Below are 21715 nucleotides of genomic sequence, written 5' to 3'. Positions count from 1 at the left end.
ATTTGTATATACTCCCATATAATTTCATTCTGTTTGCTGCCTTTGTCAGGCAGTTGACCATAGATCTGATTTTTAAAATTTATTTCATAAAAGATGATTTTGTTAGAAGTTCTAGAAATCAGAAAGACCTCTGTTAACTGGGTCTTATGCAAACACCGGAAGAGTCATAATTGGAGACCAGAGTGATTTTCCAAGGCCTAAAATGACTTCTGAATCATCAGAGAAAGAGTAAAAGGTTGGATGATGTGTGGGATTGACTGGGGATAAGGAAATTGTCTTGTTTTCTCTTTGAACACTGGTAGTCCTTGTTTTGTATAGGTGGTAGCCATAGCCAGTCCCGAAGTGTATGATGAACCATCAAAGAAAGATTAAATTACATTATGGGATAGATGGGGAGTGAAACCTGTTGTGTTGTGCTCTCATTCTTTGAAAACCTCTAATGTGCTCTTCTAAGCGCTAAGCTCCCAACCCCAGACCTGCTCACTTCCCTCCTCGTGGCAGGCCTGGGTCTCCCTCTGCCCTCGCCCACTCTGGGCCGGGCATCCTCTGAAGTCTGGCTGTGGATGGGCCTCTTTCTTCCCCAGTGCCCCCTTCCTAGCAGCTGCCCAGACAGGCCCATGGGCCCCTGGCAGTTTGGGATTGTTACTGCTGATCACTGCCAGGTAGAGGACTAAAACAGAGCGTGCACGTCACAAGGACAAATCTAAATGGATGCAGAGGCTGGTCCTTGGTAGGTGATTGCTAAATCCCTTCTAGGAATGTAAATGGAAGGCCTGCTAAGGTTTTGCTCCCTGCTTTTGAAATACAATGTTTTCTTCTTCCTCTCCTTACCACCCCCCTATCCCCCCCACCCCACTTTCTGGGAACAAGGCATCCTGACTCCTTCCTCGATGAGGTCCCTTTCCCTAGGATATAGGCTTCCTGTTGCACCTACAATAATGTCCACACTCCTTTTCGTGGATTAGTGGTGCATGGTGCTGCTTTTGCCTGCCTCTTCCATCTTGCCTGTTTGGGCTTTTGTGCTTCTTGTTCCCTCTGCCTAGAATCAATCCCCCATGCCTTCACTGGCTCACACACTCTGTCACCTTATTGCACTCTCAGTTCAGCTGGCCCCGCCTTGGGGAGCCTTCTCTGATCCCATATTGCACTTGCCACTGCTCCTGTCCTTCTCCAGGTCCACTATCTGTGTTTCTCTTTGCCTGGAGGACGTCCCTACAACTCAGATAGTGGCTAATCCTTTCCTGCTTTTCCTTCCGCAGTGTAGTAGGAGGCCAGGGACTCTATCTTGTTCAGTCCAGCTCCTACAACAGGTTGAACGAATGAATGAATGAATGAATCCCATTTTACAGATAAGAAAACCAAGATTCAGTGAGTTTAAGTGACTTGTTTAAGAACTCACAGCAGACCCTAGAACCTAGAACCTCGTTACATTCCTTGCTCTTTTTCTGCTGCACTGTGGAATTCAAGGCAGAAGGGACGTGAGCATTATGCATGTCATATAATCTTATATTAAACTATCTCTAGAATTTCTTAGCTTCTTTCAGGGTCTCATAATAAACCTTATTCACAATTAATAAATTGTCTGACCATCTTAAAAACAAAGCATTCCTTAAGAAGTAGAGTTGTTCCCTAATACAGAGGGCTTAAGTAAGGTAAGAATGCTAAAAAGACCTTTGTGCTTTCTTGTACTGGTGATCATTACTCTCATTCAAATAGTGCTTTATGAGGGGGTGTTGTAACTGTTGTCTCATTTAATTTTCCCAGTATTTTTTAAGGAAGTTATCTTCCTCTTCCTTTTACAGATGAGGAAGGAAACTCAGAGGGATGGCTGACCAAATGTTACTCAGCTAGTTAGTGGCCAAGGGAGCTCCTGTCTCTTCACACTGAGTGCGGCACTCCTGCTCCCCCCAGCCCCCCACCCCGTCGTGTGCTCAGTGTGCATGGTGGGGCCTCACAGTCCCTGCCCTCCACAAAGCTTCCAGTGCAGTTCATGCCGGCAGGACACAAACACATGCGAAGCTGGAAATCAAGACCAGATTAAATAATAGTTCTCTAAAACTGGTGGGACACAAATGAAAAGCACTAAACAGACTGAGAGGAGGGAAACCCCAGACTTTGGAGAAAGCCTCTTGGAGACTCTTAAAGCAATTTTGCCTTCTGGGGAGCAGTGTGGATTTCTGAAGGTGTGGCTTGGAGAGTTCTAGCTGTTCATATTAAAATAAAAAGAATAATAAAGGAAGGGACATGGGGTGATGCCTTTGAAAAACAGCATCTGATTTTGAATTTTGGTGAATTTATGAAACTATGAGCCCTCTGTATATGGTATGCTAATTATCTATGTGCTTGTGTATGGATGTATGTACGTGTTTGTCATGTCTATGTCTGTATCTGTATCTATATCTAATCTGTCTCTGTCCTCTCTGTCTGTCTATATTGCCACTAATTCAGTCATTCCTTGGTTCCTTCCTTCATCCTTCAGTGAGCCTCCCTCTGTATGCCAGGCATCTGGTATCCCTGGCCTGTAGTTCTGGGAGTGAACAAGACAGACGTGGGCCTGCTGTCCTCAGGTCTAGGTAGAAGTTGAAGGGAAGTAGTAAGTACAAATAAGTAGTACCTTCAAGAAATAGTAATTCCACATTAGTAGACTAATAAATAAAATAGTGGCTAATTTTAATTAGTGGCATGAAATAAACAAAAAAGATTGAACGGAAAAAATTGTTTTCTTCTGTAGCATGGAAACTTTTGCCTTTCTTTTACTAAATATCTTTAATAAATATATTTAAAATGACAAGATTTTAAACTTTCTCTTATGTTTTGCATGTTTCCTTTCTGCTCTGGAGGTGTTGGAAAGGAGTTTTCTAACAGTGGCCATCAGTGACCAGTAGGATTGGATTTGATAGAAACATGAAATAAGCATAATCTCTTACACTCACATGCTACAGCTTGCCTTTCCTGTAGCACTTACCACATTACAATTAAGTAATTGCATGCTAGTCTTCCCTTAGATATTAGTTGCACAAGAACTGGGTCCTGCATGTTCTATTTACTCCTGTATCCCCAGCACCCAGCCTAGGGCCGTGAATAGAGTCAGTGCTCAGTACATATTTGTAGAGCAAATGAAGGGGCAGAAGGAGCCAGATGACCACTTACAGGTGAGAAATCATGAAGAAGAGGAAGTTGATTATTTTGGCTCCCAGCAATCATCTGAAACGTTGTTTATGGACAAATCATAGAAAATCTTGGATGCTAGACTATCGGTTTAGACATTATAGTGCAGATAATGGGGGTCATTAGTGGCTCTTAAACAGAATTGCAGATTGGAGCAGGGCTTTAGGAATGGCTGCTAAGCCCCTTCTCCTTGGTGTGTGCCTTGGTTGGCTTCAAATGGCCTTCCTCAGTAAGGAAGAACTACACATGGTAAGGTCTAACAGTTTACACAAGTAACAGAACCACCTGCCATTTATCCAACAAAGTAAAAATTTGGAAACCTCTTGGATTGAATCTGTTTACACAGAGCCCATGTATTTAAAGAAGGCAAATGGTTTATCTAGAAACTGGTTAGGTTCATTTTCCTATAGAGAAAGCAATTGTTATGTTAAGTACTACACAAACATTTCTTTGGAAACAACTTTGAATTTAATAATGATAGGAAACCGACCGGGATTTTAGTGGGCTCTGTTGCAGAGCTGCAGGGTCTTCTTCTGATCAGATCATGGAGCAGGTGGTCCTGTTTAGGACTGTGCATGTGGGCAAGTGGAAGTGTATGTTTGTGTTGATAGTTCTCAAAACTGTGCACCCGTCTGAGCCACTGGATGTTCCCCGAACCCCTGTTAGGGATGCAGAACTGTTCTGGGGGCTACTCTAATAGGAGGAAGCAGGAAAAATCAGAACAGTGTGTAGCCCAGTGCATGACTCTTGTTGTGTGGAGGATGCCTTTGGAGATGACAGTTAGGCCCCCCGATGGATGTTATTTATTGAATACCCATGGGTAGGAAAATGTAATTTATATTCTGTGGCTTCCAATACTGTTTGGCAATATTCTCATCAGTGAGTCCCTGCCTAGAGGTTTGACGAATCACCTGGGCAGGCCGTCCTCTTCACCAGGGGCACCATATGCTCCTTTCCTTTGTAGCACGTGGGAGATCAAATCACAGGATCCATTTACCTTTTTGTCTCTTCCACCCAGACTGTGAGCCTCTTGAGGTCAATCACTTTTTCTTTTTATAACCCCATCTCCAGGGTCCAGCAAAGACCTGGCACCTAATAAGTCCACTAAATATTCAGGGAATGAGTGACCTTTCCTGCTGTAGTCATTTACTGGTTTCAGGGGAGAAAGAACCAACCAAATAGACATTTGTAGTGTGAAGTTAAGTCTTTGAAATTCCAGTTTTAATCTATTGATTTTGAAAGACAGCCCCAGTATGTATCCCTGCCTGCTGCTTCTGTGCTCTGGAGCGCACAGTGGAGGTGATGGAGACCCAGGAGCTAGGTGGACACTGTGGTTAGCCAGGAAGGGCCACTGATGCTTCCCGGGTCCACCCCAGCGCACCTTCCGTTTAGCAGGAGGGATGAAAACAATGTCTGTTCTTTCCTCATTTGGGGGGCAGTGAGGCCTCCTTTTTCCTAGAGGACTTGGGTCCTGCTCCGATTCGGCATCTTCCAGGTGCTGTGATGATGGGCAGGTTGCTTTCTGGGCCCCTCTTTCCTTAGGTGGCCCTGGACTCCAGTCTTTACAGAATTGACGAGGCTCTTCTCTCTCAGACCTTCTAGGAGTCTCTGGCTTCTCTTTTTGGTTCTCCTCAGGGGTGGGAGAAAGCTTTCTCCCATAAAGAACTTCTTAGTAAAGTTTCACCCATTTCATTTGGAGAAAAACTTCTAGAGGTGCCTTAGAGGCCTGGGAGTGAAGTGTGCGACTCCTCATCTCAGGACCGGCTACATAGTTCAAAGTGAAAATGGAGGACCCCTTGTTCAACAGTTACTCAGAATTTCAGGACCGCGATAGCAGAGCATTAGACCTAGTGTGGGGCTCCTCTGGGCACAAGGCCCCGTGGAGTACACGGGACGTCCACCCGTGACGCTGGCTCTGAGCCTTCTTTATTTCTTCCTCTAAGTCTTAAGGAACTGTTGCAGTTTCTTTTTATGGAGACAACACTATACATTTGTTGAAGGAGCTCACACATACACTATCCAGAGAGTCTCATAACTGTGTGATGTGGGTGCTGGAGACACGGTTGTATTCCAAACTTACAGATGAGAAAAACGAGATTCGGAATACAACCTTCCCAAGGCCAGAGAACTAGAAACTGCAGAGCTCAATTGCCAGCCCAGCTTTCACGACTCAGACCCCAGGGATTTTTCTCATTGCCACCTGGCTCCTCATTGTGTTGAGATGTACTGAGCGTCCAGGCAGAGAATGGATTCAGTGGATGATGCAGGATTTTTTTCTGAGACATTACAGAAGGTTCAACCATAATGCATGTTATTTATTGAATACCCATGGGTAGGAAAATGTAGTTTGTATTCTGTGGCTTCCAATACTGTTTGGCAATATTCTCATCAGTGAGTCCCTGCCTAGAGGTTTGATGAATCACCTATCTTTAACCTACATTTCTAGTCTCAAAAAAGAATCTGTGGCTGTTTTGGAGAGTTATCATTACGTGATAGAGCACAGAGTAGTAGAGAAGAAGAAACCCTCAAGGGCAGTTTTTGAGACCATTTTCGAGTATAATGTGGGAAAATTTACCAGTCTTTATGTCTGTTTATTGACTTGCATTGCCGTCATCTGAGTTAAACTCTAAATGCAAAGATAATTGCAGCATGGTGACTTTGGATTGAGCGTAGAGGCCTGGGCTTCTGTGTAACTGTGACTTTGCAGCAGGTGAGGTCTTGCTGGTTGAGAGCTCCCAGAGGCAGTGTGGGGGCCCAGAAAGACCCTAGCTGTCAGGGGGACTTGGGCTGTAGCCCTTCCCTGCTGCGTAAGCTTGGACAAGTCCTCTAGGGTCCTGCGGCTGCAGCTGCCCCGTCTACAAAACGGGGATGGTAGAGTGAGCTAACTGGGAGGGTTATTCTGAGGACTGAGTGAGGTAATGCCCCAAAGTGCCTGGCAGTCATTCACATAACTTTTTGCGTACCAGTTGCACACACTGTGCTGGCACTGGGATGCGGTAATAAATCTGAAGTGCTTCCTGCCGCTGGGGCCCCTCCAGTGCAGGAGAAAGAGGAACTGGTCAATGTTAGCAGCTGGAGAGCTGCCGTTATCCCCCTGAGAGCAGTACGTGCCAGCCGGAGGGGCAAAGGGGTGTCCTCGGTACACGTTCCTCTCCTTCCCATCATTGCCAGGACACGATATCTAAGAAGCAGCACCACTGTGGGCTTTGAGCCACTAAGGGTTGGAAAGGGGATTATCGCCTTCTTTCAGATAAAAATAACTTTTCATGTAATCAGTGATTTAGCTTAGATTTACCTTTAGTAGACTAGGAGCACATAATTTATTCCATCAGCACCCCTGGAGAATTTTTTTTTTTTTCTTTTAAATGATTATTTTTTGACCATGACAGAGAAAATGAACCTTTCTTTAGGTGCCAGGCAAGCAACTTTTGTTTTGTTTTGTTTTTGTTTTAAAAAAAGACTTTCATCTGCTCTGAGGAGTAGGCTGGGATGTTAAACACCTGTCAGTCACTGACAGGCTCAGTGGCGACACTGAAGACGGGGGAGAGGGTCGGTGCTATCGGTAGACAATGCTCTGGCTAATGACCTTTGTGAACAAGGACGGAGGGTTATTGTGTCCCCCCCCCCCCCCAAGATACACATAGATTGGGACTGGGGAGGGCAGGGAGGGAGAGCTGGGGTGAAGCAGGGAGGCAGAGCACCTAGGTTTTTGCATCTCCTCAGAGGTAGAGCAGAACAGTGACGAGAACATAGGCTTTGAAGCCAGGCAGACTTGCGTTTGAATGTTAGCTGTCTTATTCATTAGGGCCTGAGATGGACAGGCAGTTCAGCCTGTCAGGTGGAGTTTTTTTTTTTTGTAGAATGAGAATAACACTTGCTCTGCTGACCACTTCACCACATTGTCAGGAGGCTCAAATGAGTACATGGCTGTGCAAGTATTTTGTAAGTTCACTTACCTGAGAGGTTATTTTTTATTTTGCACAATTTCAAGATGCTAACTCATGTTCATGTGTCATAGATTTGGTGGAGTTTGCCTTCGTCTCTGTGCAGGGTACCTGGTGCAAAGTGAAAAAAAGCTGTGTCTTGAAAATATGGTTGTGGAAGCTCTGTGAGAATTGAGTAAATCTAGTCAGTGAATCTAATATCTACCTTAGAAAAAGCCTTACTCTTCCCTTTGAACCAGCAGTGCCCATTCTAGATGCTCCTTTGAGTTCAAGGACCTGGGTTTGGATCCCTGTTGCACTTCCTGTTAGCTGGGAGATTCCTGGACAAGTCAAACCTCTCTGGGCCTTGAGTGCCTGCCTTGTGACAGTGCGATTGTAGTAACTACCTCAGGAGGTAATTTTGGAAAGTGTTGAGATAATCTATCTGAAAGTCCTTCACACGTAACAGATACCCAACATGTGTTAGTTAATTCTGAAATAACTTCTGGTTTGCTTAATGGAGTATCGTAAAGGCAGGAAGGAGAGGGGAAATGGGGATGAGAACTCTTTTAATTTTCATTTTCCTTTAATTCCGTTTTCAAATTTCATTAATTTGCTATGTAGCAAATTACCCAGAAACTTTTAGTGGCTTAAAAGAACACAATTTTGTCATTCCATGGGCCAGGAATCTGGCATGTTTTAGCTGGGTCCTCTACTCACTGTCTCACAGGCCGAAATCGAGGTGTCCTGTGGAGACTTGATTAAGGAGGGGTCCACTTCCAAGCTCACTCAGGTTGTTGGCAGAGCTCATTTCCTTGTGTTTGTGTGACAGGGTTCCCTATTTTCCTGCTGGCTGTCAGCAGGGACTGCTCTCAGCTCCTAGAGGCTGCTCTCAGGTCTTTGACATGTGGCCCCTCCTTAGACCCTCTCATGCTTCGAAGATTTTCCTTCCGGAAGTGTCATGTCCATTCTGAGGGCTCACCTGATTGGGTCAGGCCCACCGAGGAGAATCTCCTTTTGATTAACTCAGTCAACTGATCTGGGACCTCAGTTACACCTACAAATGCCTCTCAGCCTGTTCTATAACCTAACCTAACTGTCACCCTCATACGCAGGGTCATCTCAGAATTGTGTGTACCACAGGTGCTGACCTGGGAGTCGGGGAGAGAAGTCGCCGCCTTCTTTCACAGTCTTAGGGAGGGATGGGGTTGACCCCAGGGCCACCTTCCCTAGTTGGCTACTCTGGACCAGTGAAGTTCTGTTTCACTTTTGGCCCTCACCAACAACAGAGCCATTGCAACTGATTCTGGTTTTGAGGAGCTGCCTGGGGCAGGCTGGAACGACTGTAGCATGTGGAAGAACGACGAGAAACACCCTTCACATTCGCTGTCCAAGTGGCAGTAATGACTCGCTAGCCCAAACACTAGTTCTGAATCGTGTGTTTCAAGGTAATCACTGTGCTTACTACTTTGTTGGGAAAATCAATGACAGAGGAATAATCTGAAACCATGTGAAATGTGCAAAATACCTAATGCACGGGTTCTTCTGTGTATTTTCTAGATTTCCAGTGGGTTCAAGGAGATGTGTGTGAAGTTCAACTGATGGTATATAACCCAATGCCATTTGAACTCCGAGTTGAAAACATGGTATGTATTGCCAATCGTTTGACCTTTTTGGGCCCAAACACCAACTTATCATTAAAATGTGTTTTTACTTAATATTTAAGGACACACATTCTAGGATATATGTCTGTTTTTATATTTGTTTTGTGGGTGAGGATCACGTCTTGTCATTCTTGTGTCTTTTCTGACTGGTCCAGTGGTGCTCAATAAGCAGCATAAACTTAATAAATACGTAAATCACGGAACAAAGAAACCTCCAATTTGAACACATACCAAGCTTAGTTGTTTAGACATAAGATTAGAAATAATCATTTTGAAGTTTACATGAAGTTAGTGTAGTTTACAAAGTCTACATTATGCCTGCTACCTGATAACTTCAGTATCATTTTATTGCTGCAAGATGACATGATGACCAAGGCTCAGGGAGAGAACAAGCTCTTTCAAAAAAGGATAAATTACTGTGCTTCTACTATGAGGTTTTCTCTTGGGTTGAAATCCCGATGTTCTGTTCCCGTGTTTTGTGTAGGGCATTAAAGTTTCACTTGCAGTAGCGTCTGTTGGAATGGCTCTCCCAGCTAACTCGAACGTTCCCAGAGCTGAGCCACCCACCTGCCCACCCCTGTAGATTCCGTTCCTTGAGTCTTCCATATGCATATTATTACAGAGTACTGCTTTGTTGCTTTTCAGTGATGTGCAGTGGGCAGTGTAAAAATAGCTGACATTTTCCTTTAGCCTGCTAGAATGAGCTGGAGTTGGCTGGGTAGGCTGTCACTTGGTAGCTATTTAGGGTGGTGTTTAGGCTTCCAGCAGGTGGCGTGGTGAAAAACTCTGCAAAATATTACACTTACAGTCCTGAGGCTCCCCCAGGGAATGGACCATTGTTTTCTATTTTACCTGGGGGCAATAGCCACCTAATTGGTTTTTCTGCTTCTGCCCTTTACTCACTGTATCTGTTCTACACATAGATCACTTCAAGCTCTGCTCAAATTTGGGCACTAGGTGCACTCATCTTTGTTTTGGATGGTTCCTGTAGGAAAGGTAGACATGCATATATATATGTATGCTTATACCTACAGACTTATACCCACGTACAAATATGCATGCACGTATACGTGCATATACACCCCCACAAATGCATAATTAAAAATTGTGAGTTCACATTGATACCTCCAATTCCAGTCCATCCCCATAGGGTTTTCTCTTGCCTGTCTTTATTCCATTTTGTGCCTCTTCTTCCAGTGTGAGAACCGGGCTCCCAACATCAACACACTCCCCCATTTGCTCAATACTGTAACACAAGCAAAGTAGCTCTGAGTTGCTTTGGCCACACCACCACAGAAAGCAAGCCCACCGAAAAGAGTTCAGGATTTGTTTGCAGTTCTCCAGCACCCACCCCTTACTTCACTCGGGGCAGAGGATGGTGAAACATCATCTGCATAAGTTACGTGCATGAGTTGTCTCCTACCCTTTTTAGTTGTTATGATTTCATTTGAGTCCAGTTGGGTCCATGTATTTCAGTTTTCTTTCAGTTTAGTTTTTCCCATTTTCATTGATTTAATTTTATTTATTTTTTAATATGGAGGACATTAATGTGCCTTCAAAATCAAAACTCCTGTATTTTCTACCTTCTTTCTCCTTTTTGTAGGTAACCGACTTCATTGTTTTCTAATTTACTCTTCTTGTGATTCTTTTTATGAAGATAAGCAGATACATGTATATTTTCTTATGTCTCCTTATTTCTCTTACAAGAGGTAACCTACTCTGTATGCTATTTTGTACTTTACTTTCCTCCTTCACAATATCTCCTGGAAATTGCTCATATTGCCTTAGAGATCCTCTTCATTTTTTTTTCACAGCAGCATGTACCGCATTATATGTATATACCATAATTTATTCAACTAAAATTTTCTGCTTGGATATTTTGCCAATATTCCCCACTAGAACCTGAGATACACTACACTTTCAGCTGTCATTGATTCTTTCTGGCTCATTCAACAAACATTTATCAAGCATCTTCTGTATTCTGGGGTATAAGCAAGTCACTGGAGAAGTGGTCCTTGTTCTTGAGGAAGGCATTCCAAAGGGGGAGGCAGGCATGGAAGCCGGTAGCCATGGCATTTGCTTAGTGCTGTGTGCTCAGTGCTACATGAAATAGAGATGTGAGACCTTCTGAAGATCAGAGCAGAATGTGTTTACAGGGGACTTAGGGAAGAAAGTCCTTTCTAAGAAGGTGAGTTTGGATCTGAGGCTTGAAGAAGGAATGGCACCCTGCTGGGTTGATGCGACCAGCTCAAGTCCAGGAAGCAGCCTCTGTAGGAAGGTATCAAAGTCAGAAGGCCGTGCCCAGCAGGCCCATTGAGGCCAAGGCTGGCATCCTTCTCTAAACCCTGAGACCTGCTAGAAACAGTGTCAGGCAGAAATGGCAAGTTCATTTTATAAACATTTCAGTGTGGAAGTTATATAATATTGAGGCAGATAGTGAACAAGAAACCTAGTCAGTAGGTAACTTATATAGCATATTAGAAGATCATAAATGACAATGGAAAGCAAAGAGCAGGGTGAGGTGGGCAGGGCCAGCTGTGCTGGTCAGCTTATTGACGAAGGTTGTCAGGGTAAAGCTTCACCGAGAAAAATGCAAATCAAACAAGGCCATGTCACATTCAGGAATATGCAGACAGTTGGTCCATGGGAGGAAGCTGTGGATGTGACTGACATGGAGAAAAGGACAAGATGGTGAGGAGGCTTGCACGTTTTACTGAAGAGTTTGGGCTTTTTCCAGAAGCCTGCCGGGCAGCCCTGCAGCCTTTCCCCAGGAGCAGGGTTATGGTCCAGCAGTGACCCTGCCGGGCTCTGTCTGCCTCCGGTGTAAGCTCCTGTCCACCCTGGCAGCTTGAGAGTAAGTGCTGCCGCCTCCTCTCCGCAGCCCTCCATGTCCCCCAGGAACCCCTGGTGCCCAGGTGGAGCCTGCCTGGGAGTGTGGAACTGTGCCTTGCAAACCCTCACATCCCAGCACCCAGTGTGATGCATTCTGTGTGCTCAGTTAGTGCTTGTGTTTATTTGACTTGAGTGACTTGCTGGAATTTGAAAATTTCAAGTAATTGGTAGCTTAAAACGTTGGTCATCATTATAGTCATCTCAGCTCCACCTTCATAGATTTTATGTTCTTTGAATCCAGTTTCTGTAGAGGAAAATGTTTCCTTGCTTTGGAAATCAGCTTCTTGAACAACCCTTGACGAGAATAAGAATGTAAGAGTGGAGGGTAAGAGAGCACCTGAAGGATTCCCGGGAGGAGTTTTCATTTTCGCTTTTGAGCTCTTTGGACTGCATTCCTGAATTCAAAGTGCTCTCCGCTTTTGCTGAATAAGAGTGAATGCCCATGTGGCTATGGCCTGTCACGGAGCCGGTCCTCGGAGGTCCCTTCAGCGGGTGCTGTGGGGTGGTCCTGGGGTCTTCCTGTGCTACCACTGCTGCTTTCTTCTTGCTTATTCCCAAAGCCCGAGGCTCCAGCCTCATGCTAATTGGAAAGGAAGAAGAAAACCAGAGCAAAATTCCTAGTATTACCCCTCTGGGTCAGGTATGAGTATGTGTTGGCCTGATGAAATTCAGGAGAATATGCTATTTCCAAGCCATATCTTCTAGCTTATGTTTCCTTTTATATTTGTCTGTCTTCAAAGTAAAAAACAAAACAAACAAAAAAACACAAACAAACAAAAAACAAGTGATGGGCAAGGTTGGGGGCTTTTAAACTTAGATTATGATTTCTTTTAAACGTAAAGCAGTTTTACAGTGCCTTTTGCATTAAACTGAAGTTTGAGAAATTGAATAAATATAACTTTGCCTTAACTATCTCTTATCTTTTGAGAATGAATTTTCTTCCTTTTAGGAGCCAGAATAGCATGATAGTCAGAGTGAAGTTTTGGTGTAAGACAGACCTGGCTTTGAATCCTACTCAGTTAATATCTATCCTTTGTATCAACATGGAGTTACGGAGATTAAAGATGCTAGATGTGAAAACGCTTTGAAAGTATTTCAGGTCCATTCAGTGGGTATTAATTGCAGAAAGTTCTATTTGAATGTGAAGTATGATCATTAATGTATTGTAAAACTATTACCATTTATTTACAAGTGTATTATCCAATTTTAGGCTAGAGTAAAAATATTTACTACCAATTCATTAATAGTACTTGTTGAATGACTATTATGTATTAGGCAAGAGAATGAAAAAGATGGATTGATTATTTATTTATTTATTATTTTTTTATATTAGAGAAGTTAGATTTACAGAAAAATCATGCAAAAAATAGAGTATACGTATACCACTGTATTATTAACACCTTGCATTAGTATGGTACATTTGTTTGCAACTGATGAAAGAACATTTTTAAAATTGTACCATTAATTATAATTGATGATTTACGTTACGGTTCGCTGCACGTATTGTATAGCCCTGTGGTGCTAGCAACATATAGACAACATAAATTTTCCCCTTTTAACCACATACACATATGTAATTCATTGCTGTTAATTACATTCATAATGTTGTGCTACCATCACTACCATCCATTACCAAAACTTTCCCATCAACCCAAATATAAACTCTGAACTCCCCATTCTCTACCCTCATCCTGGCCCCTGGTAGACTATATGCCAGTTTCTGACTCTATGAGTTTGTTTATACCAATTATTTCATATCAGCGAGAGCATACAATATTTGTCCTTTTGTGTCTGGCTTGTTTCACTTAACGTGATGTCTTCAGGTTTCACTCATGTTGTCACATGTATCAGCACTTCAGTTCTTTTTATGGCTGAATAATATTTCGTTGTGTAGGTGTATACCACATTTGTTTATCCCATTCACTGGTTGATGTTGGTTTGCTTCCACCTTTTAGTAATTGTGAATAGTGCCACCATGAACATTGGTATGCAAATATCTGTTTAAGTCCCTACTGTCTGTTTTTTTGGTTTTATATCTAGAAGTGGAATTGCCGGGTCATATGGTAATTCCATCCTTAAGTTTCTGAGGAACTTCCAAACTGGAGGAAGACGGATAATTTTTGAAACGCCTTAGGTGGACTTTGGAGTTGTAGATACCAGCTTTAGCCCTTTAAGTTGTAGGGCACTCAGCATGAGGGAATTATGCTTGTCGAGGAGGTCGTTATTGAGAGCCCCCTCTGTGCTTGGTGTTGGGCAGGACAGTGCCACAATTATTTATTCATTTGACATTTCTAATAATCCTGAGATTTACTTCTACAGATGATGAAACTGAGCTTCAGAAAGACTCATCAAATTGTTAGAAGCCAAATAGCTAGTAAGTGGAATAGGCATTGTCTGACCCTGGTCTCTCTGATTCCAAGCCTGAGTTTTTTCATTAGGGCTTGTTTTCTATAAGGCTTGGTAAGTAGGACTGAAAACTCTATTTTGATATGACCACAGCTGTAGAATTATATTAATTTTTTTGCTCCGAAGTTGTTTTTTTTTTAAGTTAAAAAAATTGGATACAATTAACATACAACAGAATACACAGATCTTAAGTGTTTAATTCGATGAGTTTTACATTTGAATTACACTCAAGTAACCTCCCAGAACAAGTTATAGAAAATTGTTATCACGCAGATAGTTCCCGCGTGCCCCTTTCCAGTCAGTCACCCTTCCCCCTGCCCAGGGAGGCACTTTCTGATTTCTCTCCCCATCAGTTTGGCCTGTTGATGGACTCCATGTAAATAGAATTATACACTATGTATTCTTTCTGTGTCTCCTTTTGCTTAGTATGTTTTTGAGATTCGTCCACATTGTTGTATGTAGTTCTTTTATCATTGCTGAGTCTATACGACAATCTTTTTTTTTTTTTTTTTTTTTTTTTAATAATAATTTTATTGAGATATATTCACATACCACGCAGTCATACAAAACAAATTGTACTTTCGATTGTTTACAGTACCATTACATAGTTGTACATTCATCACCTAAATCAATCCCTGACACCTTCATTAGCACACACACAAAAATAACAAGAATAATAATTAGAGTGAAAAAGAGCAATTGAAGTAAAAAAGAACACTAGGTACCTTTGTCTGTTTGTTTGCTTCCCCTACTTTTCTACACATCGATCCATAAACTAGACAAAGTGGAGTTTGGTCCTTATGGCATTCCCAATCCCACTGTCACCCCTCATAAGCTACATTTTTATACAACTGTCTTCGAGATTCATGGGTTCTGGGTTGTAGTTTAATAGTTTCAGGTATCCACCACCAGCTACCCCCAATTCTTTAGAACCTAAAAAAGGTTGTCTAAAGTGTGCGTAAGAGTGCCCACCAGAGTGATCTCTCGGCTCGTTTTGGAATCTCTCTGCCACTGAAGCTTATTTCATTTCCTTTCACATCCCCCTTTTGGTCAAGAAGATGTTCTCCATCCCACGATGCCGGGTCTCCATTCCTCCCCGGGAGTCATATTCCACGTTGCCAGGGAGATTCACTTCCCTGGGTGTCTGATCCCACGTAGGGGGGAGGGCAGTGATTTCACCTTTCAAGTTGGCTTAGCCAGAGAGAGAGGGCCACATCTGAGCAACAAAGAGGCATTCAGGAGGAGACTCTTAGGCACAAATACAGGGAGGCCTAGCCTCTCCTTTGCAGCAACCGTCTTCCCAAGGGTAAAACTTATGGTAGAGGGCTCAACCCATCAAACCACCAGTCCCCTATGTCTGTGGTCATGTTAGCAACCATGGAGGTGGGGTAGGCGAATACCCCTGCATTCTCCACAGGCTCCTCAAGGGGGCACTACATCTTTTTTTTTTTTTCCTTGTTTGTCTTTTTTCTTTCTTTTTTTTTTTTTTTAACTTTCCCTTCTTTTTTGAAATCAACTGTATGAAAAAAAAAGTTAAAAAGAAAACAAACATACAATAAAAGAACATTTCAAAGAGACCATAGCAAGGGAGTAAGATAAAGACAACTAACCTAAGATAACTGCTTAACTTCCAACATGTTCCTACTTTACCCCAAGAAAGTTACATACTATAGCAACATTTCAGTGAACTTGTTCCTACTACATCCATCAGAAATTAACAGACCATAGTCATTTCTGGGCATCCCCAGAACGTTAAATAGCTTATCTGTTCTTCTTGGATTATTGTTCCCCCTTCCTTAATTGCTCTCTACTGCTAGTTCCCCTACATTCTACATTATAAACCATTTGTTTTACATTTTTCAAAGTTCACATTAGTGGTAGCATATAATATTTCTCTTTTTGTGCCTGGCTTATTTCGCTCAGCATTATGTCTTCAAGGTTCATCCATGTTGTCATATGTTTCACCAGATCGTTCCTTCTTACTGCCGCGTAGTATTCCATCGTGTGTATATACCACATTTTATTTATCCACTCATCTGTTGATGGACATTTGGGTTGTTTCCATCTCTTGGCAATTGTGAATAATGCTGCTATGAACATTGGCGTGCAGATATCTGTTCGTGTCACTGCTTTCCGATCTTCCGGGTATATCCCGAGAAGTGCAATCGCTGGATCGAATGGTAGCTCTATCTCTAGTTTTCTAAGGAACTGCCAGACTGACTTCCAGAGTGGCTGAACCATTATACAGTCCCACCAACAATGAATAAGAGTTCCAATTTCTCCACATCCCCTCCAGCATTTGTAGTTTCCTGTTTGTTTAATGGCAGCCATTCTAACCGGTGTTAGATGGTATCTCATTGTGGTCTTAATTTGCATCTCTCTAATAGCTAGTGAAGCTGAACATTTTTTCATGTGTTTCTTGGCCATTTGTATTTCCTCTTCAGAGAACTGTCTTTTCATATCTTTTGCCCATTTTATAATTGGGCTGTCTGTACTATTGTCATTGAGTTGTAGGATTTCTTTGTATATGCAAGATATCAGTCTTTTGTCAGATACATGGTTTCCAAAAATTTTTTCCCATTGAGTTGGCTGCCTCTTTACCTTTTTGAGAAATTCCTTTGAGGTACAGAAACTTCTAAGCTTGAGGAGTTCCCATTTATCTATTTTCTCTTTTGTTGCTTGTGCTTTGGGTGTAAAGTCTAGGAAGTGGCCTCCTAATACAAGGTCTTGAAGATGTTTTCCTACATTATCTTCTAGTAGTTTAATGGTACTTTCTTTTATATTGAGATCCTTGGTCCATTTTGAGTTAATTTTTGTGTAGGGGGTGAGGTAGGGGTCCTCTTTCATTCTTTTGGATATGGATATCCAACTCTCCCAGCCCCATTTGTTGAAAAGACCATTATGGCTCAGTTCGGTGACTTTGGGGGCCTTATCAAAGATCAGTCGGCCATAGATCTGAGGGTCTATCTCTGAATTCTCAATTCGATTCCATTGATCTATATGTCTATCTTTGTGCCAGTACCATGCTGTTTTGGCAACTGTGGCTTTATAATAAGCTTCAAAGTCAGGGAGTGTAAGTCCTCCCACTTCGTTTTCTTTTTTAAAGTGTCTTTAGCAATTCGAGGCATCTTCCCTTTCCAAATAAATTTGATAACTAGCTTTTCCAAGTCTGCAAAGTAGGTTGTTGGAATTTTGATTGGGATTGCATTGAATCTGTAGATGAGTTTGGGTAGAATTGACATCTTAATGACATTTAGCCTTCCTATCCATGAACATGGAATATTTTTCCATCTTTTAAGGTCCCCTTCTATTTCTTTTAGTAGAGTTATGTAGTTTTCTTTGTATAGGTCTTTTACATCTTTGGTTAAGTTTATTCCTAGGTACTTGATTTTTTTAGTTGCTATTGAAAATGGTATCTTTTTCTTGAGTGTCTCTTCAGTTTGTTCATTTCTAGCATATAGAAACATTACTGACTTATGTGCATTAATCTTATATCCCGCTACTTTGCTAAATGTGTTTATTAGCTCTAGTAGGTGTATCGTTGATTTCTCAGGGTTTTCTAGATATAAGATCATATCATCTGCAAACAATGACAGTTTTACTTCTTCTTTTCCAATTTGGATGCCTTTTATTTCTTTGTCTTGCCGGATTGCCCTGGCTAGCACTTCCAGCACAATTGTGAATAACAGTGGTGACAGCGGGCATCCTTGTCTTGTTCCTGTTCTTAGAGGGAAGGCTTTCAGTCTCTCACCATTGAGTACTATGCTGGCTGTGGGTTTTTCATATATGCTCTTTATCATGTTGAGGAAGTTTCCTTCAATTCCTACCTTTTGAAGTGTTTTTATCAAAAACGGATGTTGGATTTTGTCAAATGCTTTTTCAGCATCTATTGAGATGATCAATTGATTTTTCCCTTTCGAGTTTTTAATGTGTTGTAATACATTGATTGTTTTTCTTATGTTGAACCATCCTTGCATGCCTGGAATGAACCCCACTTGGTCATGGTGTATGATTTTTTTGATGTGTCTTTGGATTCGATTTGCAAGTATTTTGTTGAGGATTTTTGCATCTATATTCATTAGGGAGATTGGCCGGTAGTTTTCCTTTTTTGTAGCATCTTTGCCTGGTTTTGGTATTAGATTGATGTTAGCTTCATAAAATGAGTTAGGTAGTGTTCCATTTTTTTTCAATGTTTTGAAAGAGTTTGAGTAAGATTGGTGTCAGTTCTTTCTGGAAAGTTTGGTAGAATTCCCCTGTGAAGCCATCTGGCCCTGGGCATTTATTTGTGGGAAGATTTTGATGACTGATTGGATCTCTTTGCTTGTGATGGGTTGGTTGAGGTCTTCTATTTCTTCTCTGGTCAGTCTAGGTTGTTCATATGTTTCCAGGAAATTGTCCATTTCTTCTACATTATCCAGTTTGTTGCCATACAGTTGTTCATAATATCCTCTTATAATTTTTTTAATTTCTTCAGGATCTGCAGTTATGTCACCTTTTTCATTCATTATTTTGTTTATATGGGTCTTCTCTCTTTTTGATTTTGTCAGTCTAGCTAGGGGCTTGTCAATCTTGTTGATCTTCTCAAAGAACCAACTTTTGGTGATATTTATCCTTTCTATTGTTTTTTTGTTCTCTATGTCATTTATTTCTGCTTTAATCCTTGATATTTCTTTTCTTCTACTTGGTTTAGGATTGGTTTGCTGTTCATTTTCTAGCTTCTTCAGTTGATCCATTAGTTCTTTGATTTTGGCTCTTTCTTCCTTTTTAATATATGCGTTTAGTGCTATAAATTTCCCCCTTAGCACTGCTTTTGCTGCATCCCATAGGTTTTGGTATGTTGTGTTCTCATTTTCATTCGTCTCTATATATTTAGCAATTTCTCTTGCTATTTCTTCTTTAACCCACTGATTGTTTAGGAGTGTGTTGTTTAACCTCCAGGTATTTGTGAATTTTCTAAGTCTCTGATGGTTATTGACTTCTAATTGTATTCCATTGTGGTCAGAGAATGTGCTTTGAATAATTTCAATCTTTTAAATTTATTGAGGCTTGTTTTATGTCCCAGCATATGATCTATTCTGGAGAAAGTTCCGTGAGCACTAGAAAAGTATGTGTATCCTGTTGATTTGGGATGTAATGTCCTGTAGATGTCTGTTAAATCTAATTCATTTATCAGATTGTTTAGGTTTTCAATTTCCTTATTGGTCTTCTGTCTGGTTGATCTATCTATAGGAGAGAGTGATGTGTTGAAGTCTCCCACAATTATTGTGGAAACATCAATTGCTTCCTTTAGTTTTGCCAATGTTTCTCTCATGTATTTTGTGGCACCTTGATTGGGTGCATAGACATTTACGATTGTTATTTCTTCTTGCTGAATTGCCCCTTTTATTAGTATGTAGTGGCCTTCTTTGTCTCTCAAAACATCCCTGCATTTGAAGTCTATTTTATCTGAGATTAATATTGCTACACCTGCTTTCTTTTGGCTGTAGCTTGCATGAAATATTTTTTTCCATCCTTTCACTTTCAGTTTCTTTGTGTCCCTGTGTCTAAGATGAGTCTCTTGTATGCAAACATATTGATGGTTCATTTTTTTTGATCCATTCTGCGAATCTATATCTTTTAATTGGGGAGTTTAATCCATTTACATTCAACGTTAAAACCGTGAAGGCATTTCTTGAATCGGCCATCTTATCCTTTGGATTATGTTTGCCATATTTTTCCCTCTCTCTATTAATATCCTTTATTGTACCCATACCGAATCTCTTTAGTACTGAACCTTTCTCCAAGTCTCTCTGTCCTGTCTTTGTTTCTCTGTCTGTAGGGCTCCCTTTAGTATCTCCAGTAGGGCAGGTCTCTTGTTAGCAAATTCTCTCAGCATTTCTTTGTCTGTGAAAAATTTAAGCTCTCCCTCAAATTTGAAGGAGAGCTTTGCTGGATAGAGTATTCTTGGCTGGAAATTCCTCTCACTCAGAATTTTAAATATATCGTGCCACTGCCTTCTCGCCTCCATGGTGGCTGCTGCGTAGTCACTACTTAGTCTTATGCTGTTTCCTTTGTATGTGGTGAATTGCTTTTCTCTTGCTGCTTTCAGAACTTGCTCCTTCTCTTCTATGTTTGACAGTGTGATCAGTATATGTCTCGGAGTGGGTTTTTTTGGATTTATTCTATTTGGAGTTCGCTGAGCATTTATGATTTGTGCATTTATGTTGTTTAGAAGATTTGGGAAGTTTTCCCCAACAATTTCTTTGAATACTCTTCCTAGACCTTTACCCTTTTCTTCCCCTTCTGGGACACCAATGAGTCTTATATTCGGACGTTTCATATTATCTATCATATCCCTGAGGTCCATTTCGAGTTTTTCAATTTTTTTCCCCATTCTTTCTTTTATGTTTTCATTTTCCATTCTGTCATCTTCCAGGTCACTGATTCGTTGTTCAACTTCCTCTAGTCTTGTACTATGAGTGTCCAGAATCTTTTTAATTTGGTCAACAGTTTCTTTAATTTCCATAAGATCATCCATTTTTTTATTTAGTCTTGCAATGTCTTCTTTATGCTCTTCTAGGGTCTTCTTGATTTCCTTCATATCCCGTACTAGGGTCTCATTGTTCATCTTTAGTTCTTTGAGTAGCTGCTCTAGGTGTGTCTCTTCTGGTCTTTTGATTTGGGTGCTTGGGCTTGGGTTATCCATATCGTCTGGTTTTTTCATATGCTTTATAATTTTCTGTTGTTTTTGGCCTCGTGGCATTTGCTGACCTTGATAGGGTTCTTTTAGGGTTTGTAGACCAGTTGAAGTCCTTATCTCTAATTTATCAGATCTACAGCTTCGTGGAGTACACTTTCTCTAACTAACCAGCAGGTGGCGTCCACGAGCCACCTGTTCTCCACAAGCCAGTTCTCCCCTGCTTAGCCTTTTTGGTGAGTGGGGGAGTGAGTCTTGTGGGGCCTAATTGGTGTCCCAAGCTTGCGTGTGTAGTTGGTGTTGCCTGCCCTGTATGTGGGGCGTGTTTCTGGGCAGTCGGGGAGGGGGGGTGGCCCTAACAATCAAATCTCCCTGATGATCCTAGAGTTTTAAAGGTACTGCAATAGTCTAATCCTTCAGTTCAGTCCTGCCACAGTTTGTCTCTGCCACTGACCCACAAGTCTTTGGTATTGGCGTATGGCTCCTGAGACTTGCAAGTGGGCCCCTCTTCCAGGCTGTGCACCCCGGGTCCTCTGTTGAGGGATGACTGTGCTATGTCACAGGTGAGTGCCGTCCCCCCAGGGCAGTTCTGGGCTGCTGGGCTGTGTTGGGAGGCTCCCAGTCTGCTCAAATGATGGCTGAATGGGGCTCTGTTAATTCACACTGCTCCCCCTTCCCAGCTCTGGGACATTCAGCTGAGGTTGCAGGGAGGGCTAATGTCCACGCCCAGTTTTGTGGTGTGTGCCTGTTATTTGAAGCACTTCCGTCACACTGGGTTGTCTGGGGCAGCTCTGGGCTATGGGGCTGGCGATGGGCAGGAGTGTTTCCTGTCCACCAGGATGGTGGCTGTGAGCGGACACCCCCCTTTTCTTGGGAAGTTGTGTTGTTTAGTGAATTTTCTCAGCCACTGGATTATTGCCTTTTGTCTCAGAGCTCTCTTAGTTCTGCTCTTGACTTGATGTGCCCAAATTTCAATTCTTTGAAGC

At 41.9% G+C, this 21715-nt stretch overlaps 1 protein-coding gene across 1 annotated transcript in view; it reads left to right on the top strand.

Moving 5' to 3' along the window:
- TRAPPC9 (trafficking protein particle complex 9) overlaps positions 1–21715 on the top strand; it is a 743379-nt gene that overhangs the window by 170301 nt on the left and 551363 nt on the right. The window contains exon 12 of the mRNA XM_037803518.1: positions 8652–8737. Within this exon, the coding sequence (XP_037659446.1) occupies positions 8652–8737 (86 nt within the window). The remainder of the gene's footprint in view (positions 1–8651; positions 8738–21715) is intronic.

This window comes from Choloepus didactylus, chromosome 14 (assembly GCF_015220235.1).
Source record: "Choloepus didactylus isolate mChoDid1 chromosome 14, mChoDid1.pri, whole genome shotgun sequence".
NCBI classification, from domain to species: domain Eukaryota; kingdom Metazoa; phylum Chordata; class Mammalia; order Pilosa; family Megalonychidae; genus Choloepus; species Choloepus didactylus.
This window is presented reverse-complemented; position numbering and strand designations above follow the sequence as displayed.